Source organism: Beta vulgaris, chromosome 9 (assembly GCF_026745355.1).
Source record: "Beta vulgaris subsp. vulgaris cultivar EL10 chromosome 9, EL10.2, whole genome shotgun sequence".
Taxonomy (NCBI): domain Eukaryota; kingdom Viridiplantae; phylum Streptophyta; class Magnoliopsida; order Caryophyllales; family Amaranthaceae; genus Beta; species Beta vulgaris.
This window is the reverse complement of record NC_079210.1, coordinates 40105342-40129369: the sequence shown is the minus strand read 5'-3', so window position 1 is coordinate 40129369 and position 24028 is coordinate 40105342. Positions and strand designations below refer to the sequence as shown.

Here is a 24028-nt window from a genome sequence, read left to right as displayed (position 1 = left end):
TATATAACACACACCCATTTTGTTTAATAAAATAAAAAAATTTAAACATAATACAGTACATAGCGGTACATGGCATATACTGTAGAATGTAGACTCTTTCATGTACGAAAATTCCCTATAACCAAACTCAGAATAATCAGCTAGCTCACTTTTTAGAGTATAACTAGTTATTAGGCCTGGGCTATTCCCTGGGTAAGAAAAAATTTGATTTATTAATATAACACTTTATCATAATAACACTAAATACAACTTAGTCTAGTGGTTTAAGCTTTAGTGTATGTACTTGAGGTCTCGGGATCAAACCCCTATACTACGCAATTTCTAAATTTTTTTATTGTACATAGATTACATGAATCAAAATTCAAACTCCCTAGGGAGAGTGCCACGTGGCATAATTTCTTGTTTATGCACGCCTTTTAGGATATTTGTATAGATCATGGGAAAATGATAAATGTCTAACCGATACACATTTACCAAATATCTAACATCTATGTGGCAACACACAAGTGGCACACATGTCATGATGTAGTTTGTCCAAAAAAATTATTTTTTTATCTTTTAAACTTATATATCTCAAAAAATATGTTTTAAAAAAAATAAAAAATATACCAACATTCATATATTTTTATTCAATACAAATAGACATCCAACTTGATATAATTTCATCATATTTTTATTTTACCCTTCTCTATCTATTGTTAAGATATGTAGAAAAATAATCGAACACTATCTATTTATACACAAACAACTTATGTTGATACACAACCAACATATAGTGTTTCCGTATAAACAGATGTGTTTGAAAAATATACGAACACTCTCTGTTTATACATGCACAAATACTATTTGTTTATACACAAACAACATATGTTGATACGCAAACAACATATATTGTATGCACAAACAACATACTCCTTCCGTCCCATAATATAGTGCCTACTTCATTTTTGGTGGTCGAACTTTAAAATCTTTGACCGAATATTCTCATTTGTATATATAAAAAAACATATTCATGTGGGATCTTGTTAGATTCGTCTCAATGTGTAGTTTCATAATATCAACTTTTTATATTTTTTATTAATACAGAATGGAAGACATTAAAGGTCAAAGTTACGTCTTGGAGACTGTGTAAAAAAGAAACAAACACTATATTATGGACAGAGGGAGGAGAATCTTTATAGTAAACCTGATATGAGCAAAATGGGCAAATGATATGAGCAAAATGAGCAAATGAGCAAATTAAGCAAATGATCAAATGAGCAAATGAGTAAAATGATCAGATGAGCAAGTATTTCTACTCATTTAAGAAAATGAGCAAACTTGGTGCAAATGAGCAGTTACGAAAACGAACTAATTACGGGTGAGCAAAAAAGAAAATGAAGAAAGAGATGAAATGAATAGAAAAAAAAAACTACAGCAAGCATAAGAGTTGACTAAGCAGCAATAATCATCCAACACAAATTATGTAAATGAGCACATAATCTTCAATCATTCTAAATAAGCATAGATGCTTGACTCATTTGAACATTAGAATTCAAAATTATTGCAGAATACATTTGCTCATTCCTACAATGATAATTCAAAATCAGCACCCATAATTTTGTACAATATTTTCGCTGTTGGGCCGTCGACGCACGCTTATACATGCACTAGTACAATATTTTCGCTTTGGGCCGAACCCACACGGATTTATTTTTGAGCACCTTCTCAAAAGGCCTTATACTAATGTATTGATCACCACTATATGAATAGCTTCTCCACTTGCTATTCTTTCCATGTGGGAGTTGGGATTGAACATTCTTAACACTTGCACCTAACACTTTTCTATTAGTCTATTAGGTGTGAAACATCGAAAATCTTTATTTATAATACTTTTTTCTTGCAGGAATACGAGCAAGTTCAATATTTGGTGGAATAATTGCAATTATTTTTAGTGTAGCTGTGTCTTTGAGCTTTCTCTTGTAATGATACCGACAGTACTAGACATATCTAGACTGTCCTTGAACTTTTTTAGTGTGTTTGACTGGTTATGCAACATAATTTTCATATTGCATAACTAATTTGCAAGTTCTGTAATCATTTTTTTTTTTTTTTTTGCAAAACTGGAATATTGTAAAGATAAAATTGAGCAATCACACAAAAATATAATGCCAAAATTAAAGAATATTATTTTTTACTAGATAAGAGTTCTTGTCTCTAGCATTCTTTAACTAATTGTTTTAAATGACAAAATCTGATTAACTATTACGTAATAATCTATGTGTTTCATCAATAAATATCTTTTAATATCAGGTTATATGTATATGGCCTTAGTATATTTTAGTAGGAATGGAAAAAATACATATCAAGCTCGGAAACATAATACCAATTCGGGACAACGTCCAAGCCCAAATACTAGTTTTATTCCATTAGGTGGGATCAGTTTATGAAGTCGCTATAAAAAGATAACTATCTGGTAATGAGGCTATAAAACGGAGGAATTGGGAAGTACTTCTATGTAGTGTAGCGTAATGGGTATTGCGGTTACGATATCTAAATGGTGATTGGTGAGTGGGGAAGAGGAAGGCGGTGTTTTCGAAGGTGGGCCAATTTTGTTTATAAGTGCTATATACAGCAAAAAAAAGCTCAATATAGCATCTAAAATTATGTTTAATTTAATCATGGTTAATTTAATTTTTTTTTAATAATATAATTTCACAATTATTACTCACCCCAAAGCAAATTTGAGAATATATTTTCACTCACCACAAACACTTTTCGATTTAACATGTTAGTACTCTCTCGTCACTGCACCCATTTTTTTATTTTTAATTGGGCTTCAACTATGTAAGTCGCTTTATTAAATAATAATAACAACAGTTGGTGAGTACTCAATTGTTTAAGTTTCAAATTTATTGTCATATTATTCAAAGTTGGTAGGTCTACTTTATATTTTTTAGGTTGCGATTATATGTACTACAATGGGAAATAAAGTCATTTATCATAGATGACCACCCCTATAGGGATATCATTTGTCATAGATGACCCCCCAAAGCGGGGTCATTTATCATAGATGACCGCACCCAAAAGGGGGTCATTTGTCATAGATGATCCCCCTAAAGGGTATGTTAGTTTTTTAATATGTTTTGTTGTATTTAGCCTTTTTTTGCTCTATATAACACACCCCATTTTGTTTAATAAAATAAAAAAATTTAAACATAATACAGTACATAGCGGTACATGGCATATACTGTAGAATGTAGACTCTTTCATGTACGAAAATTCCCTATAACCAAACTCAGAATAATCAGCTAGCTCACTTTTTAGAGTATAACTAGTTATTAGGCCTGGGCTATTCCCTGGGTAAGAAAAAATTTGATTTATTAATATAACACTTTATCATAATAACACTAAATACAACTTAGTCTAGTGGTTTAAGCTTTAGTGTATGTACTTGAGGTCTCGGGATCAAACCCCTATACTACGCAATTTCTAAATTTTTTTATTGTACATAGATTACATGAATCAAAATTCAAAACTCCCTAGGGAGAGTGCCACGTGGCATAATTTCTTGTTTATGCACGCCTTTTAGGATATTTGTATAGATCATGGGAAAATGATAAATGTCTAACCGATACACATTTACCAAATATCTAACATCTATGTGGCAACACACAAGTGGCACACATGTCATGATGTAGTTTGTCCAAAAAAATTATTTTTTTATCTTTTAAACTTATATATCTCAAAAAATATGTTTTAAAAAAAATAAAAAATATACCAACATTCATATATTTTTATTCAATACAAATAGACATCCAACTTGATATAATTTCATCATATTTTTATTTTACCCTTCTCTATCTATTGTTAAGATATGTAGAAAAATAATACGAACACTATCTATTTATACACAAACAACTTATGTTGATACACAACCAACATATAGTGTTTCCGTATAAACAGATGTGTTTGAAAAATATACGAACACTCTCTGTTTATACATGCACAAATACTATTTGTTTATACACAAACAACATATGTTGATACGCAAACAACATATATTGTATGCACAAACAACATACTCCTTCCGTCCCATAATATAGTGCCTACTTCATTTTTGGTGGTCGAACTTTAAAATCTTTGACCGAATATTCTCATTTGTATATATAAAAAAACATATTCATGTGGGATCTTGTTAGATTCGTCTCAATGTGTAGTTTCATAATATCAACTTTTTATATTTTTTATTAATACAGAATGGAAGACATTAAAGGTCAAAGTTACGTCTTGGAGACTGTGTAAAAAAGAAACAAACACTATATTATGGACAGAGGGAGGAGAATCTTTATAGTAAACCTGATATGAGCAAAATGGGCAAATGATATGAGCAAAATGAGCAAATGAGCAAATTAAGCAAATGATCAAATGAGCAAATGAGTAAAATGATCAGATGAGCAAGTATTTCTACTCATTTAAGAAAATGAGCAAACTTGGTGCAAATGAGCAGTTACGAAAACGAACTAATTACGGGTGAGCAAAAAAGAAAATGAAGAAAGAGATGAAATGAATAGAAAAAAAAACTACAGCAAGCATAAGAGTTGACTAAGCAGCAATAATCATCCAACACAAATTATGTAAATGAGCACATAATCTTCAATCATTCTAAATAAGCATAGATGCTTGACTCATTTGAACATTAGAATTCAAAATTATTGCAGAATACATTTGCTCATTCCTACAATGATAATTCAAAATCAGCACCCATAATTTTGTTCATGTCCTAATCATATTAAACAACCAAAAATATCTGGTTTATGCAATACGAATAACTTAAGGGAAATGAGAAAAACAACAACAACAAAACAAATGAGCAAAAACATAATCAGATCTGGGTCGTGGGTCTTCATCATCGTCGTGGATGGGTTGTGGGTCTCTTCAGTTGCCTCATCATTATCATCTCGAGTCCGCGTCAGCATCATCTCATCATTCATCTCGCGAATTTCAGATCTCCATTGTTGTGTTTGGAAGGTTTGGAAGGAGGAGAGCGAGAAGATAGAATTGAAAATCAGATTTTTCTGGTGAGCAAGAACTGAGAGAAATGAGCAAGAAAGAAGAATTGGATTCAGATTTTTGCTTTTTGCTTTTTGTCATTTATTGCCCTGAAATTACCAACGTGCCCCTCAACTTGCAATCAATTACAGAAATGCCCCTGGGTGTACCATGAGCATGGTACACCCGGGTGTACCATGAGTGGACTCCGAAGGGAGTATAATGTTTCTATATAAACAGATTGCGTTTGTATTATAATGGTTAGAGAAGGATGAAATAAAAATGTGATGAAATTATATCAAAATGGATGTCTATTTGTAGAGAATAAAAATACATGAACATTGTTGTATTTTTTATTTTTTTTAAAAACGTATTTTTTGAGATATACAAGTTTAAATATTACAAAAGTAATGTTTTTTTGGAGAAACAATATAATAACATGGGTGCCCCCTATATAATGCCACATGGATGTTAAATATTTCTAAATCTCTAACTACATTTGTCATTCCTCATAATCATGAACAGGTCGTCCAAAATTTTAAATTCTCGCAAAGCAGGTATATGTATTTTCCGGTATTCTAAATCTAGTGACCTGGTTATCAACAATTCAACACCCAAGTTATAGGCACCATGTTAACAATGCTGTCACCTTCAAACCAGAAAATTCTCTTAACATTCCACTCATACAAACTTAGTGCACTATTACAAAGCTATAAACTAATACATTGTTGAGCTGCCAAAAAATAAATAAATACATGGTTAACTTTGAAATTCCATTAAACTGTAGTATACTCCAACAAAATAATGCATGTATGACTCGATGCATGACGGTAGGGATTTGACGTCAGCATATTATACCAACTTAGGGCATGTTCTTCCCAATTTATTTTCAGTTCAGTTCAGTTTCAATCAGTTTATTTTAGCTCAGTTTAGTTCAGTTCAGTTGCAATTTGTTTAATTCAGTTCAGTTCAATCATTTAATTTCCCGATGATAAAAACAATGATAATTATTATTATTATCATGATTATTATTACTACTATTACTATTAGTATTATAAATATTAATATCATGATTACCAAAGTTATTAAAATCGCGATTCAAATCTTAAAATCTTACGATTTTACGATTCAAAATATGGTAGACGATTCGATTCGCGATTCTAGACGATTCTATATATTTCTGTTGACTAGCGAAAACCTCGCAAGTTTATATCATGCTAACAAAGAAAATAAGAGATATATATTGTTAGTTATTGCCAATATAGTGGGTAAACAACTATTTTTTCCAATTTTTAGGTATGTTAACTTATAATTTTAGCATATTCAATGAAGATTGAGTGCAATATCTTGATTATACATGTTTGTAGAATCTTACGATTCTACGATTCAATTTTACGATTCGATTCTAAAGGTTGTTCTCGATTCAAACTAGAATCTCGATTTTAACAACATTGATGATTACAATTATTATTATTAGTATACTATTATTGTTATTATTGCTCCTATTACTATTGCTTTTAATATTATTATTATTGAAAAAAAATATTATTATTATTATTTTAATATTGCTAATTCTTATTTTGCTAATACTTTTTTTCTGTATGATTCGGCTTATTATATTGAAATGATAATTTAAGCCTAAGAAGTACACATTGTAATAATATTTGTCATTGTTCAAAGTACAAACTTTTTAATAGATGATAATAATAATACTATTAATAATTGTTGTGCATGTACATGTTATGTTTTATGCACATATTATGTTTTGATGATGAAAATTAATATAATATATTTTAGTGTGAAAGTATGTAACAGTTGCAACAGATGCATGAAGAAAGGAATTAATAAATGAAGACTTTGAAGAAAAGAAGAATCAAGATTGAAGTCAAGTTTATATGTTCCTTAGAATAGTTACTTTGGATTAAAATGTAATATGCTCTAACTTAGTGATATGCTATGTGCTAAATATAGAAATATAAAGTTAGTATAATTATTATTTTCTTGGAGTTAAGAAAGTAAATAATTATATTGAAATTATATATCTATATAAAAGGGAAATAGGTTTTCGAAATCAGAAATAAAAAGGATTAAGGAAAACGAGTTTTTAGAAAAAGATTTTATAAAACCGAGTTTCTAAAAGAATTTGATAAACACGAATTTTGGAAAAAGATTTTAATAAAAATTGTGTTTTGATAAAAACAAAGTTTTAAAAAACGTGTTTTGATAAAATATTTTTATAAAAGAATTTTATAACGTAAAACAGATTTTTAATAAAAAGGAATTTATAAAAACAGTTTTCTATTTTGTAAAAGAATTTTATAACGTAAAACAGATTTTATGCAAAATGAATTTATAAAAAACAGAAAACGTGTTTTATAAAAATAAAAACGCTTTTGTAAAATAATTTTTAAGTAAAACGTGTTTTCATAAAAAAGTGTAAAACAGTTTTTATAAAGAATAAGATTTTCGAAAATTGCTTTTGGATAAAAAGAATTGAAGATAATAAAAGAGTTTGAGATAAAAAGAAAATCTATTGATTATTCAAAATATAAGATAAACATTGATTTAAGGAAAACTTATCTTTTTAGAATTAAAGATAAAGATGAAAAAGGATAAAGTTTGTTTTTCTAAAAAGGAAATTTTGGTCCCTTAAATTAAGGAGTAAATGATAAATATATTTTGAAGGATTTTCGTCCACACCATGTACTATAAAAGGGTTTATAATTCATTGTCATAACTCAAGTTTTCAGAGACAAAAACCGAAAATATTAAGAGCTGAAAACTGTTTCCTCCGGCACTGAGCATAGCACTGATCGAGTCAGATTTAAGTTACTGTAATTGTCCTCTATTTGCTTGACTAAGAAGCACATCTTTGAGGATCGTTCTTTTCTGTAACTTTTACATTATAGAGAGTGCCAACACTTAGAGTTGGGAGTCATTACTAGGGTTAGTAGTGAGGGGAATCGTATTGTATCAAGAGTTTGATATTTTAGGATTCAAAGAAATAAAAGAGTTTTTGTTTCTTGTGGACGTAGATCTCAGAGGTGAGATTGAACCACGTTATATCTTGTGTCAAATCTAATATCTTTTAAGTTTATTATTCGCAAAAACGCAAATTAGCAATTTTCGAGTGTTTAGCTCAGAGCCTGGCACTGAGTTGTAAAAGGAATTTTGCGAAAATCGATTAGATTTCACCACTCAATTCAAACCCCCCCCGTTCTTGAGTGTTCCCTTGGGTTCCAACAATAATAACAACAATAATATTTGTCATTGTTGAAATGAAAAAAAATAATTGAAAATTGTTAAAAATAATGTACACATCCTATTAAATTTGTAACGTTCTTTTTTAGCGTTGGGTGATAAAGTATATTCTATATTTCTATATTCTAATTTTGTTCGTCAAGTTATTAGTTTTACTGTTTATTACGGACTACTCCATCTATCTCATAATAATTTATTATTATTATTTAATAATTTATTGAAATGATTTATTATTATTTTATTTAATAACTTATTATTATCAATAAATCATTATTATGAATTTATTATTCATTAAATAATATTATATTAGATTCTTATCACTACTATTAGTTATAATTTAGTTCAGTTCAGTTCAGTTGCAATTAGTTCAGTACAGTTTAGATGCAATCACTTCAATTCAGTTTAATTATTTTATACCAAAAAGAACATGCTCTAACTTTCAAATACTTTTTTCCAAAACTGAATTTCCATATATATGACCGACTTTTTGAATTATTTTCGGAATTGCAAAAGGTGGATCAATTAAAACAGGTTTTAAGAAATTTTTTTAGAAGTAGTAGTAATTCTTTTTGAATATGAACTATGAAACAAATCTTGCAACATATTGTTTTCAACGGATATGTATAGATGTAGTTACGCTTCTCTAAACAAAAAAAAAATTGGAAATTATTCCAGTAAATTATCTAGAAGTTTGACTTAAGTCCAATAAGACTCACATGACAATAGTTTTATACTCCTTCATTTCTCAAAAATTGTTACACTTTGATATTTTACACTATTCACATATTTAACTTTGACCATCGTTCATGACTTATACATAAGAAAAAATATAGTCATGTCTCATGTGGGATCTTGTTAAATTTCTCTTGATGAGTAGTATATTAATATCTAATTTTTACAAATACAATACATAAAAGGATGAGGAGCTAGCTCATGTGGTAGAGCACTCCCCTCTGATCCTTGAGGTCAGGGGTTCGATCCTTACCCCCAGCATTATGTTGGGGTATTTCCTTAGCATGCTTTGCATGCTTTACCAGCCAATGTGTTGGTAGTTCCTACAAGGCTAGTAGCCTTGGTAGGGGTTAGCCCTTGGGCTAACTTAATTTCCCAATCAAAAAAAAAAAAAACAAATACAATACATAATTAGAGATATAAACGCTCAAACTTCTACATTAGCATGTGTGAAAACTACAAGTCTTTCAGTCTTTGAGAAACGGAGGAAGTATATGTTTATTTACTAAAATGAAATAACTGATGACAACGATCCAGATCCTGTTGAAAAAATTCCATTATTTTATTATTCAGGATTGAACTCTTCTAGTAGTGGGACATCTCAGGATTATGGAAAGTTATGCTCCTATAAAATGGGAACCACAGTTCACAAAACTCATGAACACAAATACCTTTGAACCATTAAGACTATATAATAAAAAATGAATATCCCTCTTTTTCTCCAAAAATTTAAGCTTCCCCTCTTGTTCATCTCCTCATATTTCTTTCTAGCCAATGCCCAACTTACTTATATCCAGCAATATTGTTACAATGATTTTGGCACATACAGTGTCTTAAGCAATTACTCATCCAACATCGTAACATCCATCAATGAACTCGCATCCAAGGCATCAACCACCTATTACAACAACTACACTACTGGTATAGGCGAAGATCAAGTAAACGCCTTCTATTCCTGTCGTTACGACATACCTCTTAGTGTTTGCCAGAGTTGTGTTGCTAGTGCTGCAAACAACGTCTCATGGTGTATTTCTAGTGTAGAAAGCCTCATAGCCTATGAGGAATGCACCTTACATTACTCAAACCGTTCGATTTTCTCTGTTATGGAGGAATTGCCTACGCTATATCACTTAAGCAGTAACTCTGCATTAGATGAACTCCATTTCAGTCAGGCTATATGGACAATCTGGTCACCGGCCTCATTTTCGATGTAGGCCGTGAATTTTTTACCTCTTCCCGTTATTTTGCCACGACGAAAGTCACATACTCGTCGAGTGAAAATATATATGCACTAGCGCAATGCAACCCGGATATTACTTCATTTGAGTGCAAAACATGCTTGGAATTTGGTTATCAAAACTTCACAAGGAACTATACTGGTAGGGTTTATGGACAAATTTTTATGCCGAGCTGCAGGTTGAGCTATATATTATCTAGTGAGGAGCCAAGTCCTCCATGGAGATTTGCAGAAACTTTTGATCAAATTCGTCATCAAGTTCGTAAACGAAGATTTTCCCCTCGAGTAGATTTCACATCCACAGGTAATCATCTACAATTGCTTGGATCAATAATATCCATTTCAATTTTCACATCCACAGGTAATCATCTACAATTGCTTGGATCAATAATATCCATTTCAATTTTCACATCCACAGGTAATCATCTACAATTGCTTGGATCAATAATATCCATTTCAATTTTCGTATGTCTTATGTCTTATAATTTTTTTTTTTTTTTGTTATTATTACTATTATTAATTAAATTTTCAATTTGTCAAGTTTATTTGAGGAAAAAGGAACATACTTGTGTCTCTTATGGTACAAACCTAATTTCCCTTTGAATTTTAAAGAATAAGGTTATAAACTTATAATGAGTCAATAACCTTATTTTTTTCCTAGAACCACAATCCAAAGTCCGATCATGTAGGTATGATAGTATCATATCCTTCCTCTACCATAAATTTTATCCATTAATTAGGTGGACATGATTTAGCTAAGTTGGTAAAGTTGTGTGAAAGTCTTACCTAGGATTTGGGATAGAAAGTCGTGCATATTATTGTCCTTTGTCGCTCTCTATACAACAAAAACGAAAAAACCAAAATTTGTCATTATTTAATATAGGGTATTTTGTCAGAAAAGACCTAATAAAATACAAGTTTTGTGTGGAAGGACTTAATAAAAAAAATTTTGTCAAAAAAGACCTAATAAAATACTTTCGATTGTGAACAGGAACCACTTTATGAATTTACGACCAAATTTACCATTTAACGGCGTTGACCCTTTTTTTTACCCCTAGTTGACTCTTTAATGTTCTGTTCCTATTTTAAATCCAAGGGGATGCAAATTCTTTCGATGGGTGGATGATGAGATGACAGAATGACAACGAATTGTGATTAATGATCTTGTTGATGAGAATAAGTTTTTGTTGAATGAGTTGAAGGTGGTAAAGCAAGAAATGGCTTTGATGAAGGCTGACAAATTGAAAGTTGAAGCACAATTTGAAAAGTTGAAGTTGAAATTAAAGATAAAGAAGGAGAAGGTTAAGCCAACGGGAACATTAAGTTTGAGGATTCAATAGGGATTTGTGCGCTGTAAAATAGAAACAGACTATTACTAAAGAGTCAACTAGGGGTAAAAAAAAGGGTCAACGCCGGTAAATGGTAAATTTGGCCGGAAATTCATAAAGTGGTTCTTGTTCACAATTGGAAGTATTTTATTAGGTCCTTTTAGACAAAAAAAAATTATTAGGTCTTTCCCCACAAAACTTGCATTTTATTAGGTCCTTTCTGACAAAAAAACCCTTTAATATATATTGAATGTGAACGAAAACATTTTTCAGTCTTGATCCTGATATGTCTCTCTCTTCCTTCCAGGAACACGAGGAAGTCCAATAATCTATGCAATCATAGTAAGTATTTGCACCGTGGCACTGTCTTTGAAGCTTCTCTTCTAACTATGATGTACATTTGTAGAATGATATAAAATCCTTTGTCATTTTTGCGAAATCTGCTTGAGCTTGTATGGCATGTCTGAATGCTTGTGCTTGAACTCTTTATATTTGATATTAAATTTGTATCATTTTTTTTGGGCGGGGGATCAACTTGTCACTTGTACTAGAGGTGTCAATTCAATTAACTAGTTCAGTTTTGGTTCAAAACAAATAGTTTAGTTGATTTCAGTTCAGTTAATTCAGTTTGTTTTTCCGAGCTTAATTGATTCAATTTAAACTTTTTCGGTTCAATTTCAATCCATACAGCTAATTCAATATTTAGTTCATCAGTTCAGTTTATAGTTGTCTTTTGGTTTGACCCATACAGTTTTGGTTAATTAGTTGACTTTTTATCGATTACTAACAGTTATTTTCAGTTCTGATTCAGTTAATTTCAGTTTCTTAAGGAAACCCGCATCGATTTGGGTGAAACTTGATATCGGTTATGTCGTGTACATCTTTTCACTTCGGGTCAAGACATTATTCATTGCAGGAAATTCCAACTCGGTTGGAATTTTATCACGTCGGTAAACTTGTCGAACACAACTATAATGCCAGGAGACGTATCTATATTTGTCTACAAGAGCGCATTTTGAAGTTGCCATATTTTCTTTTAAAATTATTTTATTAAAGATTCAACGTTTGGCTAATATCGAACAATTCAATTTCAAATTCTTCATTAATCTATAATTTTCCAATGTGTAATTATCAATGATGAATTGGTGATTGGCTGTGGTCAAAGATTAAGATGACAATTGATAATGATGATTTAGTTTATAAATCAGTTAACTATCAATGATGAATTGGTGATGGGTTAATCATTTGGCTAATTGTCTTCCAACGTATAATGGAATTTGAAACAAAAAACATCTACTTAAATAATCCAAGTATTTATTATTGTACATAATGAAAGTGCCAATGATAGCCGCTAAGCTAATTCAAGATATATAACACTACGATATTTGAGTTAATCGTCTTTATGTGAAATGCATTTTATTTTTTTAATATTAAAAATACAGGTATATTCCTATTGTTTCTTCCCAAAACTACAGCAATTCATTTCTTTAGACGTAAATTTTTGATAGTTATAATATAATTATAATATAAACATAGTTACAACAATTCACTATTACAAATCTAAGAAAAACAAACTAAAAAATTTAAAAAGCTGAAATGAAAAAACTAAGAAACAAATTAAAACTAAAAAGTAAGAAACCAAAAAAAAAAGTAATTGAAATGTCCATACCACAACGAAACAAAGGATAGGAGCTAGCTCAAGTGGATAGAGCGCTCCCCCTTAGCCCTTGAGGTCAGGGGTTCGATCCTTACCCCCCAGCATTATGCTGGGGTATTTCCTTAGCATGCTATGCATGTCTTACCGACCAATGTGTTGATAGTTCCTACAGGCTAGTAGCCTGGTAGGGGTTAGCTCTTGGATTAGCTTAATTTTCTAATTAAAAAAAAAAATACCACAACAAAACAAATAAACCAAAAAAATATTGAAATGTGTGCAGACCACAAGTCCACAACGAATCAAAAAATAATTCACAACAAACAAAAATCCTCGTCAGCCTAACATTATACTACCTCTGTTTTTATTTAGTTGCAACAATTTTTACTTTTAGGTGTTTTTTATTAGTTGCAACATTTCCCTTTTTAGGAAAGTTTTTGGGATAATTTGACTATATTACCCTTCATCTACTCTCCCAATTTAATTACATTATTAGTAGCAGGGGCAAGTGGGTCAATTATACTCTCTTTTCTCATTTCTTAAAGTTTGTGCAAAAAGGTAAATATTGCAATTAAATAAAAACAGAGGTAGTATTAATTCACAACAAACAAAAATTAAAAAAATTGAAAAATAAAACAAAAAATAAAATAAACCCTCAACTTTCTCCTTCACCGAAAAACGCAACACCACAACGAATTGCTCCTCCTTCACCGAAAAAAAGGCAACACCATCATGAACTGCTTCTCCTTCACCGAAAAACGTAACACCACAACGAGCCGTCAGCCTGAAATCCGGATGGCCGACAACTATCCGGGCGTCGTCGGCGGAATCGGTGGTGAAATCCCGAGGGGGTGTTGTACACGATTGTCGATCACCGAGATTTCAATCGAGCCGATTCGACTACTGAGACGTGCGTCGTCGTTATGCTAGATCGAGTGCAGCGACGGGCGAGAAAGATTTTTATGAAAGGAGTGAGGAGAGAGAGAGATGAGAGAGAGATGAGAGAGAGAAGAGAGAGCGAGAAAAAAAAATCTTGAACGGCTAATGAAGGAAATGAGAGAGAATTGAGAGAAAAAAACAAAATCCTAAACTGCTGGTGAAGGAAATGAGAGAGAATAAACGGCTAATAAAGAGGAACAAAACCCTAATTGGGCCGCGTGCATTTTTTACGTAAAATAGTCTATTGCTGCAGTTTTTTTAAAGAACCGCAACAATAGGTTTAAATATTAATAAAAATAAGTAATATTTTAATATACTGTTGCGGTTTTGGTTGGAAACCACATCAATAGAGTTGGTCAAAAAGTCAACTTGAGTTTGAAAATTTTTCCGTTGAAATCCATTGTGGCAGTTTCTAGCCAAAACCATAGCAATATGTCTATTTTATCTTTTTCTTTTCTTTTTACGTGATATATTGTTGCGTATGGGTAAAATCGCAGCAATACTACCGCATTAATAAACAATTATTCTACTAGTGGATGTTATTGTTTCTTGATTAAAATCTGATTTGAATTCATCTTGTCTTTTGTATGTATGGGTAAATTCTTTCATATTCGTTGTTGTGCACAAATTTTGAATCTTATTGTTCAATGTGGCATGAAAATTGTTGATGCGAGTGTGATTAAGTTGCGTGAAGCGGTAAATTACATTGAAGGTTCTTATCTTAGAAAATGTAAATTTGAACAATGTGTGAATGATGCAAAGTCTAAGTTTTGTTAGTAAGCTTAAATATGACATGTGTACAAGGTGGTATTCCACCTATAATATGATGAAACGCGCATTAACAACTAGACATGATTTAGATCTGTTTTCAACTAGGGAGATTGATTTTGAACACAGTCTTACTCCATTTGAGTGGGAAATAATTGAGTTTGTTTGCAAATTTCTGTTTTCCGATTCTGATTATCCCACTGCAAATTTGTACGTTGCTAACATTGTTGCAATTGAGAAGTTGTTGGTTGTTGCTCATAATCATTATTTTTATAGTGTTCGTACTATGTGTAAGGAAATGATGGATAAATATGAGAAGTATTGGTCATATCTTTCTATTATTATCTCTGTGGCTGTTGTTCTTGATCCTCGTTACAAACTTCGGTTTGTGAGGAACTTGTACAACTTACTCTATGTTCCTAGTGATGTGGAGGAAAAGGTGCAAAGCGTATATGATGCTTTTGTTGAGCTTTATGCAATTTATAGCACGTCTTCCACTTCCGATTCCGCTTCTTCTCTTGCTTCTACACATCGTGCTTCATCTTCTTCTTCATTGACCTAGTTTTCGTTGTTGGACAGGTTTGACGTTATTTCTTCTTGTCTTTATTCTAGCTTACTTACAATTAAATACTCTAGTATTATTAATTAGTATGTCATTTTGATTCTTGTCATATCAGTTTGAGGCGAGTAATTCATCTGTTGGGGGGAGCACAATCTGATGTTGATGCTTATCTTAATTCTCCTCTTATTCAGCGTAGTTCTGATTTTGATGTGCTCAAGTATTGGCAGTCTCAATATTCTATATATCCTGCTATTTCTAGAATGGCCAAGGATATTTTGGCTATTTCAATCATATATGTTGCTTCTAAATCTTCATTCAGTATGGGTGGGCGGGTTTTGAGCAAATATAGGTCATCTTTACTTCCTAAGAATGTAAAGGATTTTGTCACTACGCAAAACTGGTTGTTTGGGTATCTTAAAGAAGAAGAATTTGAGAGTTGTTTAAATGCCATGGATGAGACATATTGTGTGGATGATGATATTGATGTTCTCTCACTTCCTATGGTAGGTTGTGTGTTTGGTGTGCCGGTTTAACAATTTTTCTTATTGGTTTTAAACGAAATTGCTAATCTAAATATTTTTTAGGTGGAATAACCACCTTGTGAATCTGCTGCCTGATGTACCTCATTGTCGCTAAACATCGGGTTTTTATTGTTGTTTAGTGAGATTTCCGATTTTGAGCTGGTTGTGCAACCATTGGTTGCTGTATTTATTTTCTAACTGGTGGCAAATTTGATACATTGTGTTTTGAATTTTTTTGTTGGGGTGAAAATTGTTGATTTGGTATTCATGTGTTGGATATGGTCTTTTCTTGCGAGATTTGTTGAGCTTGGTATGGTTCTATTTTGTTGGTTGTCCAATCTTTGGGATTGGTTAGTACCTTTTTAAGTGGTGGTTGGATTCTGTTGAGCTTGATACGGTTGTTGGTTAGATTATGTTGAGGTTAAAATTGTGCTGGTTGGATTATGTTGAACTTTTCGATGACAAAAGTTTTCCGAGAGCAAATCTTAAAGATCTACTTTTGAGCATGTTATATTGATGGTTGCTGTTGAGCTTGATAAATGTCTCCGTTCAAAATATAAGGTCTCAAAACATGTCCCATTTTGTTGATTATAATAATTGAAACCCAAATTGTTGTGTTGGGAACTCTCACTAGAGTACATACACGACGTTGTCCAATTTTGGATTACTTTAGTGAGGTGATGCCCATAGTTTCTTGATGGATTCAAGTAATTGTAGTTGACAATTTGGGTAAATGTTTTGGGGCCATGTGCTCGATGAGAGCCCAAATTTAAATTTCTTATCTTTTTCAAAATATAGCGTTTGGTATGGTTGATAGTTTGGTAAGTTATTACATAAATTGTTTCATCCTTTTTTTCATTTGTTATCCATGCTAACTTTGTTTTTTGTCTTGTAGGGTGCAAAGTGGGGGCAGTTATGAGTTTTCGGATTTTAGGGATTTTAATATATTGTAATTAAAATGAAATATTCATTAGATTTTTTTTCTTATGTTTGTTGCTTAGTTATAATTTGTTAATTACAGTGTGATATATATAAAGTAAAATTTTTATTTGGTGTTTTACATTTGATTCATGAGATTTGAGTACAATTTTTTTATTCTTTGGTTCTATATTTTTTTGGAAAAATTGATTCTAATAATCCAACCTTTGGGCCGTTCGCTCAAAATAATCCAACCTTTTGATTATTATTTAATAATCCAACCTTTTAGTTGTATCTGCTCATAATGATCCATGAAACCGGTAACCTGTTGAAGTTGTTAAAAAAAAAATTCCATTTTTTTTTCTTCTCTAACCCTCCCTCCCTATCTCTCTTCCTCCCCCCTTACCACCCTACTCATCACTTCACCAGGAACCCCCTCCCCTGCCCTCCCTCACCCCCCCTCCCCTGCCCTCCCTCAGCACCCCCTCCCCTCCACCGCCCTTCCCGACCCCACTGTGAGCACCCCACCCCCTCCCGTGCCCTCCCCTACCCCTACTTTGAGCACCCCCACCAACCACCTCCCCCGTAGCAGCGCCTCCCCTCCCCCTCCGCCGCATCCCCCTTCGAATCCCCCTCCCGCTCCCCCGCATCCCACTTCGAAACCACCACTACCTCCACCTTCGAACCACCAATTCGCACCACCACCGCCAGCTTCTCCTTCCCTTCGCACCTCCGTCGTCCTTCCTTTCCTCCCACTTCGCGGCGCCTTCTGCTGCGTCCCCTGCAGCCTTCGCGAACCACCACCACTCTCAAACCCACTCAATTCTTTTTCGCGGTGCCAGAGCTTCGCCGGCGAACCACCAGCGCCAGCACCACCGAACTCCCTCTTCCTCTCCCCTGTTTCGGCCTCCTCTGCTTTCTCCCTCCTCTTCCTTCGTTTTCCTCTTAAATTGAGGAACTAAAATCCTCCTCCCTTCGAATCTCTCTCTCTCTTCTTCTTATTGATGGTGGTGGTGGTGTTATTTGGGGTGGGGTGATATGGGGTTGTTGGCAGTGGTGGTGGCCGGTGTGGGTGAAATGGGGGTTGTTGGGAGTGGCAGTGGTGGTGGTGGTGGTGGGGGTGGGGGTGGGGGGTTGTTTGGTTATTTTAATTAAGATTAATATTGATTAATTAGATCACAACAAATCAGGGCATGACACGTGTGCAATTAACCTATTCTAATGGTCACCTACCTGTTTCAACAGGTCACGGTGCATTGTTTGCGAATTGTCCTAAAAGGTTGGATTATTAAATAATAATCAAAAGGTTGGATTATTTTGAGCGAACGACCCAAAGGTTGGATTATTAGAATCAATTTTTCCTTTAATCTTTTGAGTAGTACATTGATATCTCTATTATATATGTCAAGAGGGGTCGGACACCAATAAAATAGAGCAAGAAAAGGTGAAGCTAACTACCTATTTTAATTTTTTTTTAAAAACAATAAAAAAAAATAGCAAAAAAATCGTATTACATAGAATCAAATAACTTCCCAATTGTGTTATCAGCTAAGTACTATAAAAAAAAATCCTTACATTAGTGGAAGAACCCCCATAAAATGTACGGTTAAACACTCCAAAATCCTTTGTCTCCATTTTCGAAAAACAAATCATAGTTAAACGCTCCAAAATTCATCAAATTTCATCTTTTCCACTCCATTATCTGCAAATAAAACATAACAATTATCGTTTTCAAGGACAACAGAAGGTATGAAAATAATTGTAAGACCACTCTAATACTCTATTGATTATAAGTTAGTATAACGACTCTTAATATGTTATGAAAATGACAATCATACATTCATATGTTTACCTAAACGGTTCATATGAGGCTTAAGTGATTATAATTAGGGTTCATATGTTGCACAAAAATAATAATAATAATAATAATAATAATAATAATAATAATAATAATAATAATAATAATAATAATAACAACATATCCCCAAATCATTCTCCCATATAAAAGCAAACCATAGCTTCTTAAAAAGTAAATTCAATAAGTTAATTGTTAACAAGTAACAACCATAAGTAAATAAGTTAACAAATATAGTACTTACTAATTACTAGATAGTAACTTGTTAACAACAATATGGTAACACAACACTTAGTGAGTTACTCTTGTCTTTATAAGTTATAAGATTATTCAAGTTAATTGTCTTTATGTTATACTATAGTTTAATACTAGTATAATGTTTATGATATTCTCTTAACTTTGTATATATGTGACTATAAACATCTATCTTATCAGTAGGCATACATATTTTAGTACGATAGAATAATATTGGAACCATTCTAGCTAATACGCGATTGATTATTAATGAGTATCGACTCTTAATATGCTATAATAATATAACTAACAATAATAATAATGAGTATTATACATATATGAACTACGATTCTACGAATATACGATCAATCATTGGATTTATATAAATGACTCGATTATGATAGCATTATGATTTGAAATAATAGTGATAATATTAATAAAAAACTCAAACTCGAAACTCAAAAATGAAAAGCGTAAAACCATAAATAATTTCGAAACATTCAAACCCCAATAAAGTGGCGGGAAGTATCTCCATGTCATCAATCCACAAGACCACAATCCATGTAAATCTGCTCTACTCAAATCTCCACCTTTGATTAGCTCCATCATCAATGGTTCCCAACTCCTTCTCATAACCCTCCATTTCCAATTGGCAATTCTCTCACAAAATATTGAAAGCCTAAAACAACCATCAGCCTCCAGTGTCACTCCCTTTTCTCTCTCTATCTTCCATTAGTCCGCTAACCGTACGACCACCATTTACCTTCTATCTCTTGGTCTCGCTTTCGATTTTTAATTTTTTCCTCTTCTCTCTCGTTAGCCTACCCGCACCGTCCCGTCGGCCACAATACGCACGACCAACTGCCCGCCGGCTTCTCTCTTGTTACCTTCTCAGCCCTAACCAGTGAAGTGAGGAAACCCCACTAATTCAGACCCGAAATGGTTGCACTCGTGAGATGAGGAAGAACTAAAAAAGCACTGAGCTTCGCATCAGGAATCTGTAGGAATTTAGATGCTTAATGCGGAAAATGAGTATCACATACTCAAAAATCTAACCCAAGAGCTTTGCAAAAATTAACATGAATCTAATAAGAGTATATAGAATAATACCTCTTGATGCGTGAATTCTTCTTACACCACTAGCCTTCTAGTGGAGATCCTTTAGAACGTCAAATGCCGTTCCTCTAATGTTGGTCGACGAACAACCCTTGGATCACCCAGTATGCTAGTACGGAAGAGAGTATAATTCTCTTGCTTTTTTAGATGTATGACACTCAAATAGAGAGAGGAAGAGTAGAGAGAAAAAAAAACTAATTTTTCTCTCTAGAAAATGTAATGTAAGTGTACTCACTTTGTAACCCCCGTATTACTATATAAGATGGTTACAAAGGAGGTGCTTCATGAGGCTTTATTTGCCTCATAATGTCATACACATTATGAGCCTAATAAACTCATAAGTTACATTTCAATCCACCCATGCATCTAAAAACCATCCAACCTATTTCATAAATGGATTCGGGTAATATCCAAGGGTTGTCACATTGTGTGACCTCATAGGACCCAATATATATTAGTAGTTGGCCCTATTTATACTAGTCCAACAAACCGCAATTATCTTCTAGCAAAATGTTGCGGTCACCTAATATATATTATTGAATATATTATCTCTATAATATGTCCATATATATTTAGTTTGTTACACTTGATCGAGGAAAAAATCTTTCAATCTCCCACTTGTCTAAGAACTAGTGTGTAGCCTTCAAACTCCTTAAGTTGCTTAATGTCTAACTTGATGACATGGTAACATCGTATGTAAACCATACAAATATTCAAGTTGTTTCTTGAAATCCGAGTTCGAACTGTCGAAACAAATGATTAACTTCTTAATCCATTTGAGCACGACCATGCATTTTCAGTTCTCACTCTTCAAGAGGCCAAGACACCAATCCTAACTCTTAGGAGGACTTTATCCCATCTTGTATAACCAAACTCCCACTCAATTCATAGTAGTTCCAATCACTGCCTTTATAGCATCCTTTTACGACACGATATTTTGCAGTGTTAAAAACATACTAATCCTTAAGTATGAATAGTGTCATACTCATGTCCAAAGAATCCACTTAATATATTAATGAGATTCTCGTAAACCGTTTAGAGAACTCCTACTAGGTCTGCCCGACAAGTATCAACTATACATGTGACTAGACATCACTATGTCCCCACAACCCATGAAACTGCGATATCAATCAACTTGCAATATAGTCCATGAAACTGAATCGTTTACATTCAATTTTAATGATTTGGACTAGGGACCAAGGTATATTATAACTCTTGTTCACTAGATAGGGTTTGATTTGTCAAATCACGTATTTGACAATCCTTTCAACTGTTATAAAATACTGTGAACGTTTTATTTAATACTAAACCAATATTAAATAAGAATATATCCTTTAATTGATAAACATAACCAAACATATCATAAGAGTACTTTTACTTGTGAACTAATTAAAAGGAAATAGTACATAATTAAAACCACTCTCCTATATGCTTAAGTCCTATAGCCCTAGTATGACTCTCATGCTTAGGTTGAGGCAATGATTTAATCAAAGGATCACCGACATTGCTATCCGTATGAACTTTGCTAACTATTACATCTTTTCTCTCAGCGATTTCTCGAATAAGAGGAAACTTTCTAAGTACGTGTTTACACCTTTGATGTGATCTTGGTTCCTTAGACTGAGCTATGGCATCATTGTTATTACAATGTAAAACAATACCATCTCCAACACTAGGCACTACTCCTAGCTCCAGAATGAACTTCTTCATCCAAACGACATCCTTTGCTGCATCTGTCGCAGCAATGTACTCAACTTCTGTTGTAGAATAAGCAACAATACTTTGCTTTGAACTTTTCCAGCTCACTTCCCCTCCATTTAGAAAAAGGATGAAACAAAATTGGGATCGGAAATCATCTTTGTCAGTTTGAAAGCTCACATCTGTGTAACCCTCAACAATTAACTTACTTTCACCTCCGTACACTAAAAAATTATCCTTAGTCCTTCTAAGTACTTTAGGATATTCTTAGCTGCACTCCAGTGTGCGTCACCTGGATTTGATTGAATCTGCTACACATGCTCAAGGCATATGAAACATCTGGGAGTACAAATCATGGAGTACATAATGGACCTATAGCTGACGCATAAGGAACATTACTCATTCGCTTAATCTCATCAGGTCGAGAAGGAACTGAGTCTTGCTAAGCGACACGCCATGTTGCATGGGTAGAAACCTCTCTTAGAGTTTTCCATGTTGAACTTAGTGACGATCTTATCTATATAAGTTCGTTGGCTAAGTCCGATCATCCTCTTAGACCTATCCCTATAGATCTTGATCCCCAAAATGTACTCAGCGTTTCCAAGGTCTTTCATAGAAAAACAATGTTTTAACCATTCCTTGACTGACTCAAGCATGGGGATGTTGTTTCCTATGAGAAGTATATCATCTACATACAAGACCAAGAAGACTATGTTACTCCCACTTTCCTTCTTGTAAACACAAGACTCTTCTCCGTTTTTGAGAAAACCAAACTGTTTGACTGTCTATCAAAACGAAGATTCCAACTCCGGATGCTTGCTTCAATCCATAATGGATTTTTGAAGCTTACATACCCTCCTAGGATTTTCTGGATCCACAAAACCTCCGGTTGTGCATATATATAATCCTCTTTCAAGAACCCATTCAAGAAAGTGGTCTTGACATCCATTTGCCAAAACTCGTAATCATAAAAGGCTGCGATCTCTAGGAGTATCCGAACGGTTAAGCATGGCTACCGGTGAAAAGGTTTCGTCATAGTCTATACCATGAACTTGCTTGAACCCTTTTGCAACCAACCTTGCTTTGTAAACCTGAATATTACCATCCTTGTCTGTTTTCACTTTGAAAACCCATTTGCAACCAATAGGTGTAACCCCATCGGGAAATCTACCAAGTCCCATACTTGATTTTCAGACATGGATGCCATTTTGGACCTCATGGCTTCAAGCCATTTTTCGGAGTCTTCACTCATCAAAGCTTGCTTGTAAGTAGTAGGTTCCTCAAATTCTAAAATCATTATCTCAGAATTTTCAGTTAACAAGAAATCAACAAACCTCTTGGTTGGTATTCTTGTTCTACTAGACTTACGAGGGGCTGCAACAGGAGAAATTTTCTTCTCAACAATTTGAGAATTTTCGCACGAATTAGATTCGAGTGGGACAGTAGGAGGTTCGTGTACGGGATGCACATCCTCCAACACTTGGTCAATTATGGGAGAAGTTTCCTCCAAAGGAGGAACTACTTCTAGCTCCCCAACTGGCACTTATGTTTCTGAATCTGACATAGGTTGAGCTATGTCCATTTGTTGCTTTTCTCAAACTTCTTCGAGAAATATATTACCCCCACTTGCCTTTTCGGAAATAAAATATTTTTCCAAAAAGACACCGCGATGAGCAACAAACACTTTGCCCTCAGTTTGATTGTAGAAGTAATAGCCCTTAGTTTTCTTGGGATAACCCACGAAGAAACACTTATCTGACTTAGGTACAAGTTTGTCTGAAAGTAAACGCTTTACATAAGCCTCACATCCCCAAATATGTAGAAAACACAAGCTTTGAACTTTTTCACTCCATATCTCATAAGGTGTCTCTTCTAGTGCCTTTGATGGAGTTCTATTAAGTGTGAAAGTAGCAGTTTTGAGAGCATATCCCCATAAGGATATTGAAAGATCAGCAAGACTCATCATAGACCGAACCATATCAAGTAGGGTTCGGTTCCTCCTTTCGGATAAACCATTCAACTGAGGTGTTCCAGGTGGAGTTAGTTGTGGAAGAATTCCACAACTTTTCAAATAATCACTAAACTCTTGGCTCAAATATTCACCACCATGATCGGATCGTAGTGCTTTGATTGTCTTACCAAGCTGGTTTTCGACTTCATTATGGAATTCTTTG

At 33.3% G+C, this 24028-nt stretch overlaps 1 protein-coding gene across 1 annotated transcript; it reads left to right on the top strand.

Moving 5' to 3' along the window:
• Nucleotides 1-5548: 5548 nt before the first annotated feature.
• LOC130590224 (cysteine-rich repeat secretory protein 1-like) lies at nucleotides 5549-11976 on the top strand. The gene is made up of 4 exons (XM_057392265.1): nucleotides 5549-5577; nucleotides 9740-10161; nucleotides 10197-10565; nucleotides 11897-11976. Exons 1-4 carry the CDS (start codon nucleotides 5549-5551, stop codon nucleotides 11974-11976), a joined length of 900 nt encoding a protein of 299 aa, XP_057248248.1.
• Nucleotides 11977-24028: the final 12052 nt, after the last annotated feature.

Bases quoted from the DNA above. Each gene is read 5' to 3' on its own strand.
- LOC130590224 (XM_057392265.1), top strand. From the start codon at position 5,549: ATGAACAGGTCGTCCAAAATTTTAAATTC. The intron at 5,578-9,739 runs TCGCAAAGCAGG...GAATATCCCTCT, and splicing joins TCGTCCAAAATTTTAAATTC to TTTTCTCCAAAAATTTAAGC. The intron at 10,566-11,896 runs GTAATCATCTAC...TCTTCCTTCCAG, and splicing joins AGTAGATTTCACATCCACAG to GAACACGAGGAAGTCCAATA.